The 22,129-nt window shown below is 37.5% G+C and overlaps 1 protein-coding gene and 1 pseudogene across 3 annotated transcripts in view; both read left to right on the top strand.

Moving 5' to 3' along the window:
• Window positions 1-16,980, top strand: part of SVEP1 (sushi, von Willebrand factor type A, EGF and pentraxin domain containing 1) — a 182,151-nt gene extending 165,171 nt beyond the window's left edge. For all 3 annotated transcript variants that reach the window (XM_077912880.1, XM_077912879.1, XM_077912878.1), the window contains 6 exons: window positions 32-208; window positions 3,739-3,909; window positions 5,433-5,528; window positions 7,342-7,437; window positions 11,814-11,907; window positions 16,595-16,980. In XM_077912880.1, coding sequence (XP_077769006.1) covers window positions 32-208; window positions 3,739-3,909; window positions 5,433-5,528; window positions 7,342-7,437; window positions 11,814-11,907; window positions 16,595-16,616 — 656 coding nt within the window. In that variant the 3' untranslated portion in view covers window positions 16,617-16,980. The remainder of the gene's footprint in view (window positions 1-31; window positions 209-3,738; window positions 3,910-5,432; window positions 5,529-7,341; window positions 7,438-11,813; window positions 11,908-16,594) is intronic.
• On the top strand, window positions 12,176-12,274 carry LOC144322837 (U6 spliceosomal RNA; annotated as a pseudogene).
• Window positions 16,981-22,129: the final 5,149 nt, after the last annotated feature.

Raw genomic sequence — 22,129 nt, 5'->3', positions numbered from 1 at the left:
TCAGTAAGCATTTTTTTTTCCTGTTTAACAGCAAATCCATGCCCTGTTCCTTTTGTGATTCCTGAGAATGCTGTCCTTTCTGAAAAGGAGTTTTATGTTGATCAGAACGTGTCCATCAAGTGTAGAGAAGGCTTCCTGCTCCAGGGTTGGGGCATCATTACCTGTAACCCCGATGAGACATGGACGGTGACAAATGCCAAATGTGAAAGTAAGTAAATGATGGAATCCAGTTCATTTCATTAGTGCAGAATATTTATTCTTCCTTGTGAGATATTTTCAGTCAAGTAATTTAAATGTAGATATTTAGATCTCTGTCATGGTTATCAGCTTCTATGTTGATAATTTTTTTAAAAGATCTTTGAATTCCAAATATAAAAAGAAAAAACTTTCCAGAAGTTGGCTAAAACCTATCTGGCCAGAATTCACTGAACAGATTTTCAAAATATGTTCTTCTAAGAATGAGCAAAATATTAAATCTAAAATATATTTTTTCCGGGGTGCCGGGCTGGCTAAGTCAGTAGAACACGCATCTCTTGAACTTGAGGTCATGATTTTGAGCCCCACGTTGAGTGTGGAGATTATTGTAAAATTTTTTAAATAAAATAAAGTACATGTTTTTCTCATTTTCTGAGAATCCCAAACTATCCTTTAATAGGCTGTGGATGCTTTGCAATACAAAAATTATTCCACAGTGGTTCTCAAACTTGAACTACCTGGAGGGCTTGTTTAAAACAGTTTTCTGCACCCCCCCCCCAACCACCACCAGAAAGTCTAATTCAGTAGTCTGGGGTGAGGCCTAAGAATTTGCATTTCAAACAAGTTCCCAAGTGTTGCTGCTGGTGATATTGGTCCTGGAACCACAATTTGGGTTCCAGTCTGGGCTAGAACCATGTTGGTACATAATACACAATATGGCAGCATCTCTTGCTGCCTTGTGATTACTCTTGATGTCTCTTGACACACACTTCCATCACTTAAAACATCTGCTCTGCCCAACATCCTACCCTCTGGCTCCTTTGTAGTCCAAACAACTCCCTCTATAGGAAAAAATTAACAAATATTCATTGAGTCTAACCAGCTGCAGGGCACTGGGCTATATAGCCTATACCATGCCTGCGATGGCCTTCATCTTCAGAACATTTGCGCTCCAATTAGTAAAGAAATGTGCATGTGAAGGGCATAGGGATTGTGGAGTCAGAGAGGACCTGGGTTTGAATCCTATCCTCAAAACTTTTTAAGTAAACTTATGGCCATGCCCTAACTTCTCTGAACCTCAGGGCTCTCATGTATTAATAGCACCAATACCTATGTTATAGGTTTGTTTTGAAGAATAAATGAATCAGTGTATTTATCTTAGCAATGTCTTTTGATAGGAAGACATACATCAATAGCCCACGTGCCTGAATTTTCAACTAGCAGCCTACTACAGTTTAGAATTTAGATCTTACTCCAGGAAATGTATACTATACTTTTAGCCTTATAAAATCTACTCCAAGTGAAGTGGAACGAACTATGTATGTGTAAGCTTTGACCAGCAGCCCTAACTAACACAGGCCAAGTGGCCTGATTCTGCACACATATCCCCACATTGGTCTCGGCTCCCTAAGACATACCACTCAGAGCACTGGAAGGGAGAGCAAGAAGAGACATGCACTCGAGTACATGTTTGATTATTCCTCAATATTCTTTTTTCCTTTTTTCTTTTTTTAAAGATTGTATTTATTTATTTATTTATTTATTTATTTATTTATTTATTTATTTGAGAGAGAGAGAGAGAAGACGAGTGGGGGAAAGGAGCAAAAGGAGAGAGAGAGAGAGAGAGAGAGAGAGAGAAGTGGACTCCTCACTGAGCAGGGAGCCTGAGATCATGACCTGAGTGGAAGGCTTAACCAACCAAGCCACCCAAGTGCCCCATTCCTCAATATTCTTGAGAGGTTCAGGGGTTGCCTTGGAGAGAAGGAGACAATTTCTACCATTGTTTGCTTTCCTCAGTCCCTCTTTTGCATTTTTTATTAAACACAAAGCTTCCGGTTTAGAAGAAAATCTCTTCCCTGAGGGACAAGAGCAACAAATTACCTCATTCTTTTCACCTCATCCTGATATTTATCCTTACAAATCAGTGATTAAAATTTAGCACATATGGGAATCACCTAGGGAAGGTAGATAAGATGCAGACTCATAAACTAGAAACTCCCAAAATTTTCTCGCACTTTTTAGCGAGAACCCAAGGTGATTCCCATATAGGTGATCTGAAATCTGTGTTTTGATCACTTCAGGAAACCAGGCATCCTCTTATCACAGTCTTTCTACATGCTGCTCCCCCAAGCTGGAAGCTCTTTCCTTCTGATCCACTCAAGCTCTATAGCCCAATTCAAATGTCACTTTCAATGTGATTTGTACCTTGATAATCTTAAGCATAATTAGTTGCATTCACCTTGATTTTCCTATAGTGTAGTATCCAGGCCTATATGACAGCTCTTTTGAAGTTGTTCATCATTCTTCCACTTGTCTGAGCAAAGGGACAGCATTATCTTCATTGGTTTCTTTCCAGTTTCTGATGGACAGTAGGCAGTAATACATATTTGACATCTGACTCACTGAATTGGTGTTTATAATCACCTTAGAAGGAAAAGAAAATTTAGAAAAATCATACACATCAGTCATCGCTTTAAATAAGTTCTTAGTAGTATTATGACCACAAGGGCACCTGGGTGGCTTAGTGGTTGAGCATATGCCTTTGGCTCAGGTTGTGATCCCTGGATCCTGGGATCAAGTTCCGCATCAGGCTCCCATAGGCACCCTGCTTCTCCCTATGTCTCTGCCTCTCTTTGTGTCTCTCATAAATAAATTAAATCTTTTTTTAAAATATTATTATGACCACAAAGTGACCTTTTATAAGCCAATTCATGGAGAGTCATCATCATACATTTATACAAATTGGATATTGATTGGAGTCCCAGCTCCAATCCAGTCCTTGTCTTGTGAGCCACCCCAGAATAACTCTAGTTATTTCAGGGCTTCTCAAGGCAAAATTAGTTATAAGATTTTTTATTTAAATATACAATACATGTAGCTTTTAAAAGAGGATTATCATTCAATCTCACACATTGCAAAAGCGAAGAGTCACTGCCTCACGGTCTTGAAAAGAAGGAGACTGATGTGAAACCTTGAATGTCATAAGTCTCACCAAGGTGTGTAAACTGCGTATGGACAGGCTAGAGACAATATTCATTCATTTACTCATTTTTCAAACATGTATCAAGAGCCCACTACATGCCAGGTGCTGTCCTAGGCACTAATAAAACAGCCTTGATGGAATATGCAGTACTGTAATTCATGATCTTCACTCTAAAACAATAGACTACAAATAATCCCCAGGCTTCTCCCCTTCTAATTTGATAAGCTTCCTGCATTGACATTCTCTCGGAAGCCATCTCTTTGGCAATCCACAAGAGCTCATTGGGCTCCTAGAGACTTCTTGGCTGAGTAAAAAATGGCAGCGCAGCTTCAGTGTTTGAATTAGAAGACAAACCTTTGATCGTGCACATCTCATTTTTCTAAACAGGAGCAGATTATGCTTTTAATCCCTAGTATCTTTTAGTTATTATAAAAAGGTACCTTTATGTGTTTTATCCTTGCTCTTAAAATAAATTCAGTCTTTGGCTTGAGATTGTGTTCTCTTCTATCCACTGGCTGAGTTAGTAGCACAGACTTCATTGTGGTTTTGTTTTCCTGTAGAAATATCCTGTGGTCCACCAACTCATGTAGGAAATGCGATTGCTCGAGGCATACATTATCAGTATGGGGACATGATCACCTACTCATGTTACAGTGGATACATGTTGGAGGGCTCCCTAAGGAGTATTTGCCTAGAGAATGGAACCTGGACATCACCTCCTATTTGCAGAGGTAAGGAAATATTTGCATGGTTATGTCTCAGTGAAGCTGTAGGGAAATTCATATGAAAGTCTGACAAAGCCAATAACTGTATGCATGCTCTTTTATTTTTCCGTGGTTTTAAATTTTCTTTTGACATTTATGTCATTTTCCTTAACTTTATTATGGGTTTGAGTTTTGAAAGCTTTCATAGGGAACTCTGACCTGGCATATGGCTCCTTCCTGAGTCAATCATGGCTCTTCATAGTGTTCTACTCTCCAACTGCTAGGGGGAGCTGCAGCATGTCTGAGCCTTGAGGGTACCTCTGGGATACTCAGGTGTCTCAGCAGATTCCAGTTCCATCCTCATTCTGAACAGACCTTTAACCCCACTGGAGATGGGGTAGTCCATCCCATGGGCAATGTAAGAGACAAGAGGTACTGTCCAGTCCCAGGGAAATGAAGCCTACCTCTTGGTCTCCCTGGCCATGCTGGGGGTTGGTGAAAAGCACTCCATGTTTATATAAGCACTACTGTCCCTTCACTTGGTGTATTGAATTTGCAAACCCAAGAATGAATTTTGTGTGTGCATTCAATAAAATCTTCTTGGGGGAAGAAGGATCTGTGCTTCAAATTCTGCAAAATTGAAAGAGATAGATAATGAACCATTCTAGTATGTCCTAAAACTTACATTGTTCTAATAAAATAGAATTCTTTCTTACAAATCATGATTGTTCCATTCTACAAATATTTACTGAAAGTCAAGAGCTATGCTAGTGAACAAGACAAATATAACAAGGAACTAAAAGAAAACTCAGATTGTTGAGTGGGTTGTCCACATGACAATGGTCAGATTTGGATTTGGGGTAAAAAGGCCAGAGCCTTTAATGACCCTTGGGGGATGGGACAATTGAGAAAAACCAATGAACAAATGGCATGGGCCTCAAAGAGGCAAGAGAGTTTGCAGGAGAAGGGAGATTAATTGTCTGAAAGCAACAATGAGAAATGAAATCACTAACACATGGGATATAAGAGAACAACCTCCTCATGAGAGGGCAAGGGAGGACGTAACAGCCTCATAGACTAGCCCAAGCTTCACTTAAAAACAGAAGCCAAATGAGACTTCAGTGTTTGCTTGCTCACTTGTTTGTTTCTTCACTTGCTTATTTTAAGACAATGAATGACGGTGGCAGCTCCCAAGAGCTATTGACCATCAAAGGCCATCTTTGGAAGGGCATTCTCAGCTCTGCTGAAAGAGACACTTCCCCTGGTCCAGACCAAAAGAGCTTACATTTTGTCTAAACCACGTTGTTCCCTTCTGCCCTGAATCCCCAAATTACTAAAATTTGGAAAACCATATTCTCAGAACTACCCAAGCTTGTTTATGCCCCTTTCTGAGAGCTCTCATGTTTATCCCTTTCTGAATCTTGACATTTGCTTTTGTTTCTTTGCTTGACTCAAGGAAATATTATGAAATGTGAATAAGAAATCTTATTTTCTGACAAATACTCTTCCATAATTCCCTGGATTTATGATCCATCCTCCTTCTTTTCCAGCTGTCTGTCGATTCCCATGTCAGAATGGAGGTATCTGCCAACGCCCCAATGCTTGTTCCTGTCCAGATGGCTGGATGGGGCGCCTCTGTGAAGAGCGTGAGTCTATCCTCAAACCTTACATGTTATATCCTTAAATTTTACTTTGAATCCTGATAATTTGCCTGGAAGCTGCCAACTCGAGGAAGTTACTAGGAACTGGCTTTACTATTAGAAGGAATTGATTTGCTTAAATCCTGTAGCAAACCCGACAAGAGCGCCTAAAGTTGATCTGAGTATGTCAATTAGTTGCAAAAGATCTAGAATATAAATGACCTTTCAAATACAGTTATAAAGATCCATCCAGAGCCATTGCCAAATGCCTTTTGTCACAAATTTCCAAGAATTCTCTTGAGAAGGAACTTATAATAGAGGATTTCCCAGCCAATATCTTCCCTATCTCAGACCCACTTATGTACCACGCTGCTCATTGCTGCGGTTGGGAGAAATTCACGGCATTGGGTCACACTCTAGTATTTACAGCCCACTGTTGACTCTTTTTCATTAGGGGTAGTTCTTCTCAACTAAGAAAACAGGGAAAGTTGGCACTCTGGTATCTACACAATGCTTAGTAAATTATTATGGAATTTTGATCCTTATAAAAATACATTTGAATTTGAACTTTCAGGAGAATGAAAATAAGTGATTTTAAAAGGGTGTTTTTAATGTCTAAACTATACTTTGTTTCAGTATCTTTAAAAATATATATGGGGATAAAATGATTTCATGTTTCTTTGGGAGTGGTGTGTGTAAATCACATTAAGAGTCATTTGTGTGATGCCCATTGGTCTGTATCAGTTTTTTTGAAGGCCAGACACATTACAAGACATTCTAAAACTGTTTTGAGTGTAGCTTTTGCAACTAATCTGGAAAGGAAAATATGCAATGGAAATAAATTGAGGCTGCTAACAATTCATGAAAACAAGTAGTTTCACAGGGATTAAGAAAGAAGAGAAATTATGTTTTTCCTTCCTCTTCTCTCTAATCATTCCTTCCCATTTAGGACTCCCAAACTTGACTTGCTGTCATGCTAAGAGTCCAAAGACCAGGGAAACATTTACCCTGGAGGACCCTGATAGCAGGCCTAGCTTAGCTCACTGAGCATGTGCCCACCCTCCTGCATTAGACCAAGGCTTCCCAAACTTTAATGTCCATACAACCCATCTGGGAGATTTTAAATGCAGATGCTGATTCAGAAGTTCTGAGTTAGGACCTGAGATGTTGGCATTTCTAGCCTACACCTAGGTAATGCCAATGCTATTGGCTTGAGAACCGTACATTGTGTGGCAAGTCAATAGACAATCTCACTCCTTTTAAACGGACTATTCCTCTTTAAAGAGCTCAATGATTTCTAGGAAGAGTGATTGCCTTGGAGGCTGTAAGTGCCACTGCTCCAAGGAAATGAAGGGTGAGGTGTCCCATCACTACTAATGGAGATACTAATGTATTGCCAAAACCAGCCTCCAGGATACCCATCTGACCCTATTCTTACATTTAATTCAAGACAATAAGAAGCCTTGAGACAGCCAACCCTCTTGAGCATTTCATGTAATTTGAAAAGGAAATTTGAAATGATAATAAATGGAGAAGATTATTCTGTGAAGAGAGAGCAAAGCACTTAGCAGACGTCGATTATGGTATATCCTCTCTAAAAGAGTGCATTTGGCACTAGAGTCATTCTGTTAGGCTAAAGGTCCATCCTTACTTTCCTGCTGGTGTTTTTCCAATGATACTGATGAATAAACAGAACATAGCCAGGGAGACTCTCTAGTGGGTCATTGAGGGTTTTATCTTCCTGGAAAATGTTTTTTGAACACTTGAACATATCTGAGTGTATTTTGATTAAATCCTTTTCAATATATATCTTTTCTAGCAATATGCATTCTCCCCTGTTTGAATGGTGGTCGCTGTGTAGCCCCTTACCAGTGTGACTGTCCACCTGGCTGGACGGGGTCCCGCTGTCATACAGGTAGGCCTTCTCTCCGGGCTTGTTTTCTTGTTGCTTTGGCTCCAAGAGGCCCTAGAGGACACTGGTGAGTGTGACTCAGATTCACAGGTAGCAGTGAAACAAAAAGATGCCAAAACCTCTCAAGAATTCCTCAAGATGGTCTCTTGAATGAGAGTCTCAATGCTGGACTCTATAGCTGCTTCCAGAGACACCTGTCTGGGCCATGAACCAAAGATACGCATCTAAGTCAACTCAGTTGTCAGCCTTCTTCGTATCATCTGCTCTTTGCAGAACATTGAGAAAACATACAGAGGTTCAGAAGAATATTTATTTTAATCTCTATGAAATCGAATTACTAACTTGTCATAACTATTTAGAAAGAACAAGGCTCTGCATAAATACCATCTAAGTTAAAGTGAAAATCTCATCAAAGAGATAATTCCTTCACGGACAACAGTAACAAACTACTGTTGATTGATGGGAGATAAACACGTCCCCCTAAACACCCTTACCTATCTCAAATAAGACATCTGCTCTTCTACAGTTTAATAATTGATTATCCATCTGTCCTTATTCCCATTAGATTATATGCCACTTGAGAGCAGGGATACCTCTTTGTGATCGTTAGATACCCAGTACCTAGCATAGTGCCTGTGTATGATAAGTTTCTCATGTTAAAGAAATGATTCAGTTTAAAATGATAGGTTTCAACCTTTTTTAAAGTCTGAAATTTTAAGACAACTGTTAAAAGAATAGAACTTGCTGTATTTATTTGAGATTAATTCCAACATACCACCACCCCTCCTGTAAACAATATTTATACCACCCCTCTGGTGGGGTGAAACACCAAGTAGAACAGGCATGTTGGTCCCAGAGCTTGTCATGAGCTCTAAGGCTGGGTGACGATATAATTTAGCCTTCAAACTAGGATATTTTTGCAAGCAAAAGGGGTGAACTAAGGAAATGGGAGTAAAATGTACTGTCACAGGCAAAACCAGTTGTGTAGTCCCCCTACCTAAAGCTGAAACAGCCATCCATGAATGTAGAAAAGTAAAGATCTACTGGAGGCTAAATGAGAAGCTTTTACTTGAAACCTAAAAGTACTCTATCTAGTGTTTGTAACAAATCAGCTTTGCTGTTTTATCTGCATTCCCCTAATTGAAGTCACATGCAAAGGAGTCTAGCCCTTTCCCAGTCATCTGACACTATAGGTGGTGGCCCTGCTCTTCCAGGTGGAGGCATCCTTGATTCTCCCACTCCTTCTGCTGAGATTACCAGCGTCAGCACCTTTCTGTTTCTCTCTACACAGTACCTCCTCCATCCTGCTGTGTCCCCGCTATCACCAGCTAGTAGAATATCTCTTCTTGGGATCACCATCAGAGTCTACCGGTTAATCTTCCTGTATCTATTATTTCCAAGCTAAACATCATTATGTACTCCTTTTGGTGTACCTCTTTGCCCTATTTCAGAACCTAAAATGGTTCCCTGTGGTCTCCACATCCAGCCCAAAGTTTTCAGCACAAATTCTTCTGACTTCCAAGGCTCTGCAGAGGCTGACACACCTCTGATAAACTGATAAAACTCAGTTCTTGTCCAGCCAATCACACGCTGTCCCCTGCAGTGAGGGCTTCCCTGTTTATCCCCATCTCTCAGCGCAAGTTTGAGGTCTCCCTCTTTCCCCTCCCTCTCCAAACTTGGGTGCCCTGCCTAAGTTTCTTCTGGTTTCCAAACCTGCTTTATACCACAATAATCTATTTTCTAGCATTCCATTTCTATAGATATGACACAATTAGGTACAACCACGCAGTCTAAAGCCCCATTGATCTCATTTATTTGTATTTCTTTTAGCTCCTTGACTCCCTAATTAGCATAAGCTCCCTAATGACACTGAGCCACATAATGTTCCTTTCTTATAGCAGCTACCTAAGCACGTATCCTACTCACACACCCTACACACTAAGCATAAAACAGCATATGAAACAGGAGTTCCTGCCCTCTGGAATTTAATCTAGAGAAGCAGAAAGGATGTGGAATGGCCTATAAAGAGATAACTAGAGGTTAATTAAATTCTCTAAAAAGGGTTATGGCAACAGTGAATATGGGCATACTAACCCAGCACAGACATTCAGAAGTCTTCATAAGCATAGAATCAGAAGAAGAACAAGAGTAGTCACCAGGAGACGATCATTCTAGTCAAAGGCATGGAAGCATAACACAGGTGTGTTCAACATAGTAGAACTGAAGCCATGGAGGAAATGTAGGGGTGTGATTGGAAATGAAGCTATAAAGTTGGGCAGAGCCAAAGAAGGAAATGCATTGTGTGCCAAGGTCAAGATCCTGAATTATGTCTTATGAGTAACAGAAACCACTGAAAGGTTTTAAACAAAAAAATCACGTGATGAGATTTTCTTTTAGAAAAGTAATTTTGGCAGCAGTATGGAAAATGGCAGAAAGCAAGACATACGATAGGGAGACCACTTAGGAAGTTAATAAAGCAGCATTGGCAAGATGTAATGAAGTCTGAAAAAATGATAACCAGGAAGAGTGGATTTGAGAGAAGTTAGGGAGGTGACTCACTATTTGGTTATAGATTTATCGTGGGAATAAAAGTCTGAGATGCATCAAGATTGATTACACCTTTTGGGCACCTTAGGGAGTGGTGCCTTTTACTGAAACAGAGAACTCATGAGGAGCAGATGTGAAGGTATAGATGAGGAGTTAAGTAGCTACGTGCTGAGTTTGAGGAGCCTGTGAAACATATAAGGTAGAGGTCTGATAGTTTAGTTTGGGTTTAGGTTCCCAGAAGATACATCTAGATTGAAGATAGCGATACATAAGTCATCCCTGGAAAACATTCATGGAGAAAAGTGTAAGATGGTGCAGAAGGCACGTAGCCCAAAGGGAACATTGGGGGCATCAATGTTATAGGTAAAGAGGAAGGTAGTAAGGTATTAGGCAAAGAGGTGAAATGAATTTGTTAGTACAGTCAGGAACCACTAAATCATCACACTATTAAAAAGGAGTGGGGCATCTGGGTGCCTCCGTCACTTGAGCACCTGACTTTTGATTTCAATTCAGGTCATGATCTCAGGGTTGTGAGATCAAGCCTCACACTGAGCTCCATGCTCAGGGGGGAATCTGCTTGAGACTGTCTCTCTCCCTTTCCTTTTGCCCCTCCCTCAACTCATGCAGGCACGCACATCTGTGCTCTTTCTCAAAAATAAATAAATCTTTAAAAAGCAGAATCTATGGAGAGTGAGTTTTCAATGATTGGGTTTTATTTTTGCTTTTTAATCTTGCTTTGTTTCATAGTTTCCTCTTTATTTTGTGGCAAATACATACATTCTTTTGACCCACTGCTACTCTTGAACCCCCAAGAAAGTTACTCCAAGAGTGAAGATGGGTTTTACATTTGTCTTCTCTCTTCCCACCCAGTGCTTGCTTATCAAGTTTCTGGAACTTGCTGACATTTTCCCCATGCTTTATGGATGAGTGATTAAGGAAATGATATTTATTTATATTTCACCAAAGATGAGTTTTTCATCTAGGGAAACCTACTTTTCCAAGCTATCATGAGGCTGAAACATTTCCTGTTTCCAGCCTTCTTTCAACAGGAATTTTATTCTCTTCCACGAGGAAGTTCTTCTTCTTTTTGAGATGTTAAACTCATGGGTGTTAGGTCCTCATCAGTTTTTAGCATCTACAAGTTTTTTAACAAGTAAATTCATGCAGTTGAAGAGTGTGGTTATGACACAGTGGATTTGTGAGAAAGATGTCCAGATTGTAAATCTTTGGGTGTTCCCTCAGGGTTTTATCTGTGGCTGATTTTTAACTCTATTCCAGGTTCTATAATTCCAGTTAAAGATGGTAAAAGCCATGAAATATGTTTTCTAGCAAATACAAAGGGGCTTTGAATCATCTACTATTTTTCTTTCTTTCTTTCTTGCTTTTCATTATTTTAGATAATCTGGGCATCTGATATCTGGTGTAATGACTCAGTCATAGAATTCACTGCTAGCTCTCTCCAGTGCTATATAATCTAATTGAACATATGAAAAATTTGCAGTTCAAACTGTATATGTCAAATTGGTTGCATACAGATTAAATGAAAAAAAAATCAATGGATTTAATGTTATCAGCAAAGGTTTCAATACATAGGTAGGACTTAGCCTGGGACTTAAATATGAGAATGGATTAGCTTGGAGGGAAAGAGGGAGATGGTGTCACATAATGATGTGAGGTCAAAAAAGTGGTAGAAATGTGTAATACAAATGGTCAATGGGGAATAGCAGTGGCTGGAACAGAAAGCAGAGTCATATCTTATTCTGTGTGCCTTCATGGACATCTTCCAACTTGCTAAGTATTAATTAAGTAAATGCATGGATTTTTCATCCCAGCTGTTTGCCAGTCTCCCTGCTTAAATGGTGGAAAATGTGTAAGACCAAACCGATGTCATTGTGTCTCAGCTTGGACAGGACATGACTGCTCCAGGTAAGGCAATTAAAAATGAATGTTTATCTATAATGTAAAGAAGTTAAAAATCAAATTAAGTTTGTCCCAAAAGCTGGAAGGTATCTCTAGTTTAAGTATAAGCTGTTTGCATCCAAAAATGTCCATTTTCAGATCCTCTAAATTTGAACTAGAGCCAACACAAAGAAATATTCGTTAAGAATTGACAAAGTGATATCTCGAAAATAAATAATCTTGTACTCATCTGGGCAGCACGTAAACTGCCCAGATGGAACAGCTGTTTCCAGATGGAACAGTTCCAACTCTTCCAATTGGAACAATATAGAGGGGGTTAACATGGCCCCTTTAAAATGATAACATGCAAATTCATGAAACATTCCATAAACATTTCATAATTTTCCACAAAAAGGGGTTAATTAAACAAATAAATTAACTGCCCTCTTGAACAGAATATTACATCATTCATATGTAAGGATGTAAAATAAATAATAAACTCAATACATCATATTGATGTTCATTTGCATTCCTGATTACAATAAAAAAATAGTATTGAAATTGACAATGAATGTTTGTTTTTCAAGTCAAAAATCTTGTTTCATATTTCTAGTATATGTATATGCAGTATTTAATTGACTAAAGAAACTTATGTAAAAATATGTCTGTCAATTGGTTTCTCATTTCTAACCAGATAAATATCATGGCTAAGAAAAGATTATCACAAAAATAAGTCTAAGGGAAAATAGTTAAAAATAATTTAAACTTTTTTTTACGAAGTATCATTGATATACACTACATTAGTTTTAGGTATACAACATAATGATTTGATATTTATATATATATATTGCAAAATGATTACCACAATAAATCTAGTTAGCATCCATCACCCCACATAATAACATTTTTTTCTGTTATTGTTTTCTGTTATTATTTTCTGTTAAGAACTTTTAAGATTTACTATCTTAGCAACTTCCAAATATGCAATATAGTGTTATTAACTATAGTCGCCATGCTGTACATGACATCCCCATGACTTATTTATTTTATTTATTTTTTTGACTTATTAATTTTATAACTGAAAGTTTGTATCTTTTGACTCCTTTCACTCATTTCACTCACCCTCTCCCCACCCCCTGCCTGTCTCTAGCAGCCATCTATCTGTTCTCTATCTGTAAGAGGGTTTTTTTGGTTGTTTGGGGTTTTTTTTAGATTCCACATATAAGTGAGATATGGTATTTGTCTTTCTCTGTCCAACTTACTTCACTTGGTATAATGCCCTCAGAGGTCATCCATGTTGCTGTAAATGGCAAAATGACATTTTTTTAATGAATGAATAGTATTTGTGTGTGTGTGTGTGTGTGTATCACATTTTCTTTATCTGTTCATCCATCAGTGGACATTTAGGTTGTTTTCATATCTTGGCTGTTATAAATAATGCTGCAATGAACATAGTGGTACATATATCTTTTCAAGCTAATATTTTCATTCTCTTCAGAAAATTACCCAGAAGTAGAATTGCTGGATTGTATGGCAGTTCTATTTTTAATTTTTTTTTATTTTTTTTGAGGAACCTCCATACTGTTCTGCATAGTTGTACACTGTTGGTGATTTACATTCCCACCAACAGAACACAAGTGTTCTCTTTTCTCCACATTCTTGCCAAAACTTGTTATGTCTTGTCTTCTTGATAATAACCATTCTAAGTGTTGTGAGGTGATACCTCGTTGTGGTTTTGATTTGTATTTCCCTGGCGACTGATGATGTTGAGCGTATTTGAGTTTTTCATCTAGGGAAACCTTGCCTTTTAATCTTGAGCATAACCTTGAGCATATTTTCATGTACCTTTTGGCCTTCTGTATGTCTTCTTTGGAAAAATGTCTATTCAAATCCTCAGCCTATTTTGAATCAAATTGTTTGGGTTGTTTTTTGATTTTGGTTTAAGGGTGGTTTTTTTTTTTTTTTTTTTTTTTTTTTTTTTTTTTTTGCTATTGGGTTATGTAAGCTCTTTCTATATTTTGGATGGTAATCTCTTATCAGATATATGATACCATGCAGTAGGTTGCCTTTTCATTTTGTTGATGATTTCCTTTGCTGTACAAAAGATTTTAGTTTGATGTAAACCCACTTGTTGATTTTTGCTTTTGCTGTCAAATCAAAAAAAAAAAAATTCATTACCAAGACCAATGTCAGGAGCTTGCCAACCATGTTCTCTTCTAGGAGTCTTATGGTTTCAGCTCATATATTCAAGTGTTTAACCCATTTTTGGTTAATTTTTATGTATGGTTTAAGTAAGGGGTCCAGTTTCATCCTTTTCCATGTGGCTGTCCAGTTTTTCCCCAATACCATCTGTTGAAAAGATTATTCTTTCCTCACTGTACCTTCCTGGCTCCTTTGTCATAAATCAATTGACCATATATGCATGGGTTTATTTCTGGGCTCTATTCTGTTTCATCAATCTATGTGTCTATTTTTTATGCCAACACTATGCTATTTGGAATACCATAGCTTTGTAATATACTTTGAAATCAGAGAACATTATGCTTCTAGCTTTGTTCTTCTCTCTCAACATTTAAGCTTTTTTAAACTTCGGGAAATGTCAGACATACTACATCATACAATGGATAAAATATTTTCAATATTATAACATCGTCCTCAGAAATGTTGAAATGTCAGAATATTACCAGCTCTATTTTGAGACTTTCATTATATATTATTGTATTACATCACTTAGATTTGTATTATGTATGCTTACTTTCATCTTATAATAGTCATTAAAAACAAATGGATATTTTCATATTCCCTTTAAAAAGTGGGAAATTTAGTTAACTGAAAACAACTCTAATTTTTCCATTTCCTTTTATTTCATTGTGATGAGAATATCAGAGTCAACTTGCAAAGACAAAAATTTATTAAAGTCCAAACTTGATTTTTAAAAAAGTCAGTCACATGCCAATGAATTTCTCCGTATCATCTCAAGTATATGCCACCTTTGCAGAGAGAAAAAAAAACCCAAAGAGCAAATTTGGATTATATATGTAGAAGCTTCCAAGATAAAAATGATAGTTTTACCTGAGAGCAGAGTTGAAAGAATTGAAGAAAATGAAAATCAAGCTGGAATGAAGTTCTGGGGAAAAAAGGAGAGAGAAAAAGAAAAGATAGAAGGAATAAGAATGGCAGTGACTCAAAAAGGAACAGGAAGTATTTATAACATTCTTATAATTTTAGACTCTCTACTCAACTCCATCTTGTAGTTAAGAAAAGGACCTCCAGAGTTTGTTTGTGTGGTTCCCTAACATCAAAATACTCCCCATAAGAGCTCTTTCTCAACTAGGGGAAGGATAACTATTAACTTTTGTGAAAATATTGTCTACTAATAAAGAAGAAAAATCTAGATTTTCTTATGCAAAAGTTCAATAAAGGAATCCATATGTGTATGTTCAGCAAAATAAGCTCCGGGAGCGTATCCCACATTTAAGGAAAGGTCATCTTCAACCCAGAAGACTGGGTAAGCCCCTGCCTCCTTGTACTGTGAGCGATTATCCTAGGAGAAACATCTTAGTTAGGACTCTCTCACTGTAACTTTAACTTGCTCAATTAAAGAAAGGAATATGTTGTCCCAATAGAAGGACCGTGCATTGAACCCAAAGACGTGAGATGCCTAAGCATTAGTAGGACCAGACTGAAGACTTGAAAGCCACCCAAGACCCTCCACTGCCCATCTCCCCTCCTCTCTCCAGTGCCTGCTCCATCCTCTGCAGTGTGGTTTTCTCTGCTACTCGGTTCAAGTGGAAGGACCGACCTGCTTACAACTTCCACATTTTACAGATCATACCATAGCATCCACAGAAATAGAGTGCTGACCCAGTTTAAAACTCCAGGAGAAGAACTGACTACTCCAGATCTATTCAAGGGCCCACCATGGATTAGTGAACTGTGGTCCTAGGTTGAGTTACTCTGTACTAATGTGAAGAGTCATTTTGTCAAAATCTTTACTTTTTGGGGAAAGGGGAAAGGAGGCTGAAGACTCCATGAACAAAGAAAGGTGGAATGTGATTCCCTGAAATGGGAAGAGGAGAAAGCTTTTCTGAGAAATCAAAACAGTAAATGTTTCCAAGCATGTTTTTATTTCCTTCTCTCCCACAAGATTGCATCCTTCCTACTGAGTACAGGCACAAAAAAACAATGCTCCATAAAGCTTGTTCACAGATGGGGCAGTTTCCAGGCAGCAGTAGCTGCTGGTGGTGAAATGCCCTGTGACATCCATTAACTCCCTCAACCTATTACCTGCTCTGCTGATGAGTAAGACCGACCCAGTATTGTTCCCAGGTAGTTCCATCTTTCAGAAAGAAAGCGCCTTTCCTCTGATCTCCATGTGTATCTTCAGAAAACTGATCCTAAATAAATGCCATAAATTATTAACTGTTAATGCCATAAGGGACCTTCAGATTTGAAGTCCAAACTCATCGTTTTACATATAAGAGGATTATCAGACAGGAAACTGAGCCAGGATCAAAACTCAGGTTCTGCTGATTCTCGGGTCTTTCCGTAAGATGATACGTGTTCTCCGTGTTCTTCTGACCCGCATCCGTACAAAACAATGTCATGGATGATGCCCAGGCATCTGAGACTTTCAATCCTGTTTGAATCAGCCCCTAAACTATTACCTCTTCGGTTCAGTTCTTCTGTTGAATCTCTTTGTTTTTTGTTCCAGGAAAAGGAGGACTGGGTTTTAACAACTGCACAGCCAACCCGCTCTCCTAAAGGCAGGATCATCTCTTCCTGGGAGTCCTGGGCATCCTTGAACTTATGCAAAGAAATTCCAACACGGTGCTGGGTCTTGTTTTGTTTGGTAAACTTGTTATTTGGGGTTTGCCTTTGTATTTTGTGTTCTATTTTGTTATTCCTTGTGACATACTTTCTTACATGTTTCCATTTTTAAATATGCTTGTATTTTCTAAATAAAAGTATATTAAATCGATGCTGCTCCACTCACAAAATGTACATACTCTGCTGTCTACTGGGGAAGTTCCCGCTACACATTTTTATTCGGTTACTTAAAATGATTTTTCAATTAAAATATATTTTGCTATTAAATCATATTTGGCTGGATAGTGCCATTTTGTGAGATGTCCAGGAAATAATGAAGAGGATAAAGATCTTTCATCCATGCTGCCGACACAATGCAGGATCACATGCAGCATACAGGGTACCAAGAAATCACAAATCACAATAAAGGAGACCCCTCTCATTCCAATTCCATCTTCTCTACATATGGGAAACAATAAAGGTTTCCTTTTATTTAGTCAGTGGGTAACTATTGGACCTTATCCTCCACACAGAATGCTGCCCTGGTGCTGAGGGCATCCTGGCTAATTCCTTTCCCAGCGTTTGGAAAGCTATGGGCAAACACCTTAGTGGATGGAGGAAAAAAGTATGATCATGGCTCACAAAACAAAGTGCTTCCCCTTCCTTCTCAAGGGTGGAATAAGAAATGCAAGAACCGGAAGATTAATACAGAGCCCACTACTGTGTCATAATCCCACACCTCACTGCTTTGGAAGGTAGGAATAGCAGGACAGAGAAAGGGATGGAAAAAGGCAAAGGGGAGAATTTGCCCAAAACTGTGTGTTTGTGGAAAAGAATTGAGGCTGCCCCTCAGTCCCTACTAACTCCATCACTGTACCTCTGCCAGGATACTTTCCCCAGACTTCTAGAAAATAAAGCCAAACACTAGATTGTGTTTAAAATAGGAAAAATCACAATCAACTCACCTTGATCCTGGGAGAAAAGCTCCCAAATAGGACATAGGGTGCATTGTAACACTATGAAGAAATGCAGGAACAATGAAAAAGATCTTGATTGTCCTAGTGATTGTCTTCACTGCCCTTCACCTCAGCCGTTGACTTCTCCTTCCGTCTCCTGACATTCACTCTCTTGACCAATTTTAGATGCTTATAAGTATACCTTTTATTTAGCTTATGGATGTCCCATCAGCCTCCAAACTATGTTGACCTTTGTCATTTATCATCATAAAATCACAAAATGAAAGCCAAGTAATAAAAAGAAAGATGGTACCAGAAAATCTAAGCTGGCGAAAGCTACTGCATCTGAAAACAAAACTCAGCTCTGAAAATGTACCTACTAAGTGGAATTTGTATTGGGTTGCTTTGAATAGATGAAAAGATCTTTACTTCATAGTAAGTCAAATTATTAGTGTTATGCAGACAGTACAGTGAAGCATCATGCAAATGAGGTTTGCAAATGACATCTCATATCTGGAAATGCGAGTCACAGTGTAACAATACCAAAATTAACTGAAGAATGTTACTTTTTAAATTTTCAGGACTGCATACATTCCTAGTGAATTCTTAAATTTCTAAAAAGGAAGTAAGGGGTGTTCGTCCAGCATACTAAAGCATATCTGTTTCAAACCAACTATAACTAGTCCTGGAGTGAAGTATTAAATGTTTCCCATTCACATCAGAAGTGAAGCAAAAAAGCTATCTCCACTGATGTTTTAACCAAAGTAGTAATACATAAATTTATCAAATAAATAAAAGGTATACAAATGAGAAAATTAAGAGGCACAGTTTTTTATTCTGGCAAAAGGTATGGTGATATACCTTATAAAATGAAAACCCAAAGGCATGAAAATTCATTTAAAAACAATGAGTCAAATAAACTGAGTGGTTACAGATAAGTATACAAAAAGAGCTTTCCTAAATGTCATTTATAAATAGGATATATAGTAAAAAAAAATCCTATTCACAATATCAATATATACATACATATGTATGTATGTATGTGTATGTATGTATGTATTATATAAATAAGAAATACATGTGACCTTAAGGAAGAATATTATAAAATCATATGTATAAACATTTGTAAATGCTCAAACCACAAGAAGCCTGCCATTTCCTCAATGAGAGAATAACATGTCTTAAAGAAGTTGATTTTTCCCAAATAAAATTATAGGCATAATTTAATTCCAGTCATACTTGCCATATTTGATTTTTTTTGAAGCGTGACCAAATTACTTACTCTAATGTTCATTGGAGGAAAAGTAGAAAATTAAAATATTTCAAAGAAAAATAATGAAAAGGCCCACTTTACTAAAAACCAAAACAATTCAAAGCTGCACTAATTTAAATAGTGCACGATGGAACAAGAATCACAAAGGCATCAGTGTGATAGTCTGTATGCATAAATTCAATTTTTTTGCTTAAAAAAAACTTTCAGCAAAGTTTAATATCCATTTTCTTTTTTTAATTTTTTAATTTTTTATTTATTTATTTTTTAATATCCATTTTCAATAAAATCTATAAAACTCATACTGGAAAGGTACTGCTCTATGAGAGGCTTTTCTTTTCAAACTAATATCCAGGATGCTTAGTAGAAGCTGACTACAAATTAACTGAAGTCAGTGGGTTAGGGTATGCTGTGTCCAAATAAATCTTAAGTTCCTGTGGCTTCTCAAAAATGACAAAGGATGTAGCAAAACCAAACATGGTCAGGAGGAGACAAAAAACAAAGACTGACATTAACCTTGTGGACCCTGAAACCATTATGCTCTGTGAAAGAAGCCAGATGCAAAGAGTCATTTATTGTTTGATCCCATTTCTGTGAAATGCCCAGCATAGGCAAATCTACAGGGACAGAAGATGAACAAGGAGAGAATGAGGAGTAAATGCTGATGGGTACAGAATTGTTTGGAGGGTTATGGACTATTCTGCAATTAAACAGTGGTGATCATTGCACAACTTTGTGAATATACGAAAAACCACAGATTTGTCCACTTCAGAAATAATTTGAAAATAAAATTTTAAGCAATCTGCAAAAGAAACAAATAAATTTGACTACAAAATGTGAAAACTTCTCTCACAAGTCAAAAATTACCATTAACTGAATTTTAAAACCAAGCAAAAACATACATGACAAAATCACAATATTCTAAAATATTATGATTTAATAGATAACCATTAGAAAACATTTTGTTTGGGGCCGAGATATGCACAAACAATTCACTAAAGAAGAAATACAGATAGAAAAAGGAGCAGTCTCATGAATTATAAAAGAAATGCAAATTAAAATAATACAGATTTTTGCCTACCAAATTGGCAAAGATTTTTAGTGGTGGTGGTGGTAGTATTTGTTTTAAAGATAATACGCAGTTGGCTATTAAATAGAATCATTTTCTTGAACTTCTCTAGGAAATGTACAACCTTTCTCCAAAACAATTGGCAACATGTATTACAAGCTTTAAAAATATGCATGTGTATTTCTTACCTCAGTAATTCCTAGTCTGAGAAGCAATCCCATAAAAAAAATCTGACTTAGGGGCTCCTGGGTGACTCAGTTGGCTAAGCACCCAACCCTTGATTTTGGCTCAGGTCATGATCTTAGGGTCCTGGGATTGAGCCTCATGTCAGGCTCCACGCTCAGTAGGAAGTCTGCTTGAAGATTCTCTTGCTCTCCTTCTGCCCCTTCCCTTTGCTCATGTGTTCTTAGGCGCTCTCTCTCTCTCTCTCTCATTGTAAGTAAATAAATCTTTTTTTAAATATCTGACCTAGAGGCAAATATTTATCTACAAAGACCTCAACAGCATTTTTAGTATTAAAAATTAGCAACAGCTTACATGACTAAAAATCCTGGAATTGGTTATGGAATTCATGGTATATATATATATATATATATATATATATATATATATATATAGGATTGAATATAATGAAGCCATTAAGTATTATATTTACAAAGAATTTTAATAACATGAAAAATCATTATGGCATAACATTCAGTGGAAGATAGTATATGAAATGTGCTTATGGGGTCGCCTGGCTGGCTCAGTTGGTGGAATGTGTTTCTTGATCTCAGGGCTGTGAGTTCAAGCCTCACATTGGGTGTGGAGATTACTTAAATATAAAAACTCTTAAAAAAACAACAAATAAGTGCTTATAGCGTGTTCTCTATTGCCTAGAATATGCATATGCAGTATGCATAGGAAGAGATTTGCCAAACTTTCTTAATGATTTTCCCCAAGACATGGAACATTGGGAAATTTTTATCTCTTATACAAATTTCTCCTTTATTTATTAATTTTTTGCTGAAACATGCAGAGAATTTATATTTATCGCATATGTTAATATTTAAAGAACAGAGTCACATATAGAAGTTCAGGCAAGGTATTAGTACGGTTCAAGGACCAACAGCAATATTTTGAAATATATTTTCAATGAAATATGTTTTCAATGAAAATATGTTACTTTTATATTCATAAGTATACTTTCATATTCATCAAAAGTAATCTTAAATTCATAAAAATTAATTGAAGTAAAAGCCCCACACTAATGCATAGGTCATCTTTCTATCTACCCTAATTAATCTGGCGTAGGCATTGGCATAATTTGAAAGATCTTGTCTTCATAAAGTTTTGTTTAAACACTTCTTCAGGGGCACCTAGGTGGCTCAGTTGGTTAAGAGTCTGCCTTCAGCTCACGTCTTGACCTCAGGCCCTGGGATGGAGCCTCATGTCCGGTTTGCTCAGCAGGAAGTCTGCTTCTTCCTCTCCCACTGCCCCATCCCCTCCCCTCTCCCTGTTCCTGCTCTCTCTCTCACACTCTCTCTCAAATAAATAAATAAAATCTTAAAAAAACAAAAAACAAACACTTTCTCAGGAACATTTAGAGAAGAATTCAGATTAAGGTGATCATTAGGTTAATATAAAGATGGAAACTGCTACCCAGAGGAAATATATATAAATTTTGAGCTACATTTCTGCACCTGGGAAAAATATTCACTGATGATCAAATTGAAGGATTTAACAAATTAATTTTTGGGACTGTTAAGTGTATTTTTACAGTATATCCTTGTGCTTCATGCTCCAGACTGAATGTAAGAGACTGACACAAGATTGCAAATTTACAGGCCAGATTACATCAGAATTACTTTCTTATGCTTCCTTAGCAACCAACATAGTGACAGCAGTACTCTTTTATTTTTTTAAGGGATTACACCTAATTACTCATGATTCCCTCCTACCTCTGATCTTAAGGCAGTGACAACAACTTCAGACTTCCATTTTTTTTTCTCCTTAATGATCTTACAAATCAGCTATTCCAGGTAACCCGGGCCCCAAATGCAGACTTGGATGGCACCTGAATGAAATGGACTGTTTTAAAAGTAATGCAAGGTTGCAAACGTGTTCTAAGTGCCACCCATCTACATGTTCCTAGCTGCAGTCGTC

Source organism: Canis aureus, chromosome 10 (assembly GCF_053574225.1).
Source record: "Canis aureus isolate CA01 chromosome 10, VMU_Caureus_v.1.0, whole genome shotgun sequence".
In the NCBI taxonomy this organism is placed as follows: domain Eukaryota; kingdom Metazoa; phylum Chordata; class Mammalia; order Carnivora; family Canidae; genus Canis; species Canis aureus.
The sequence above is the reverse complement of the archived record's forward strand: the minus strand, read 5'-3'. Positions and strand labels throughout refer to the sequence as shown.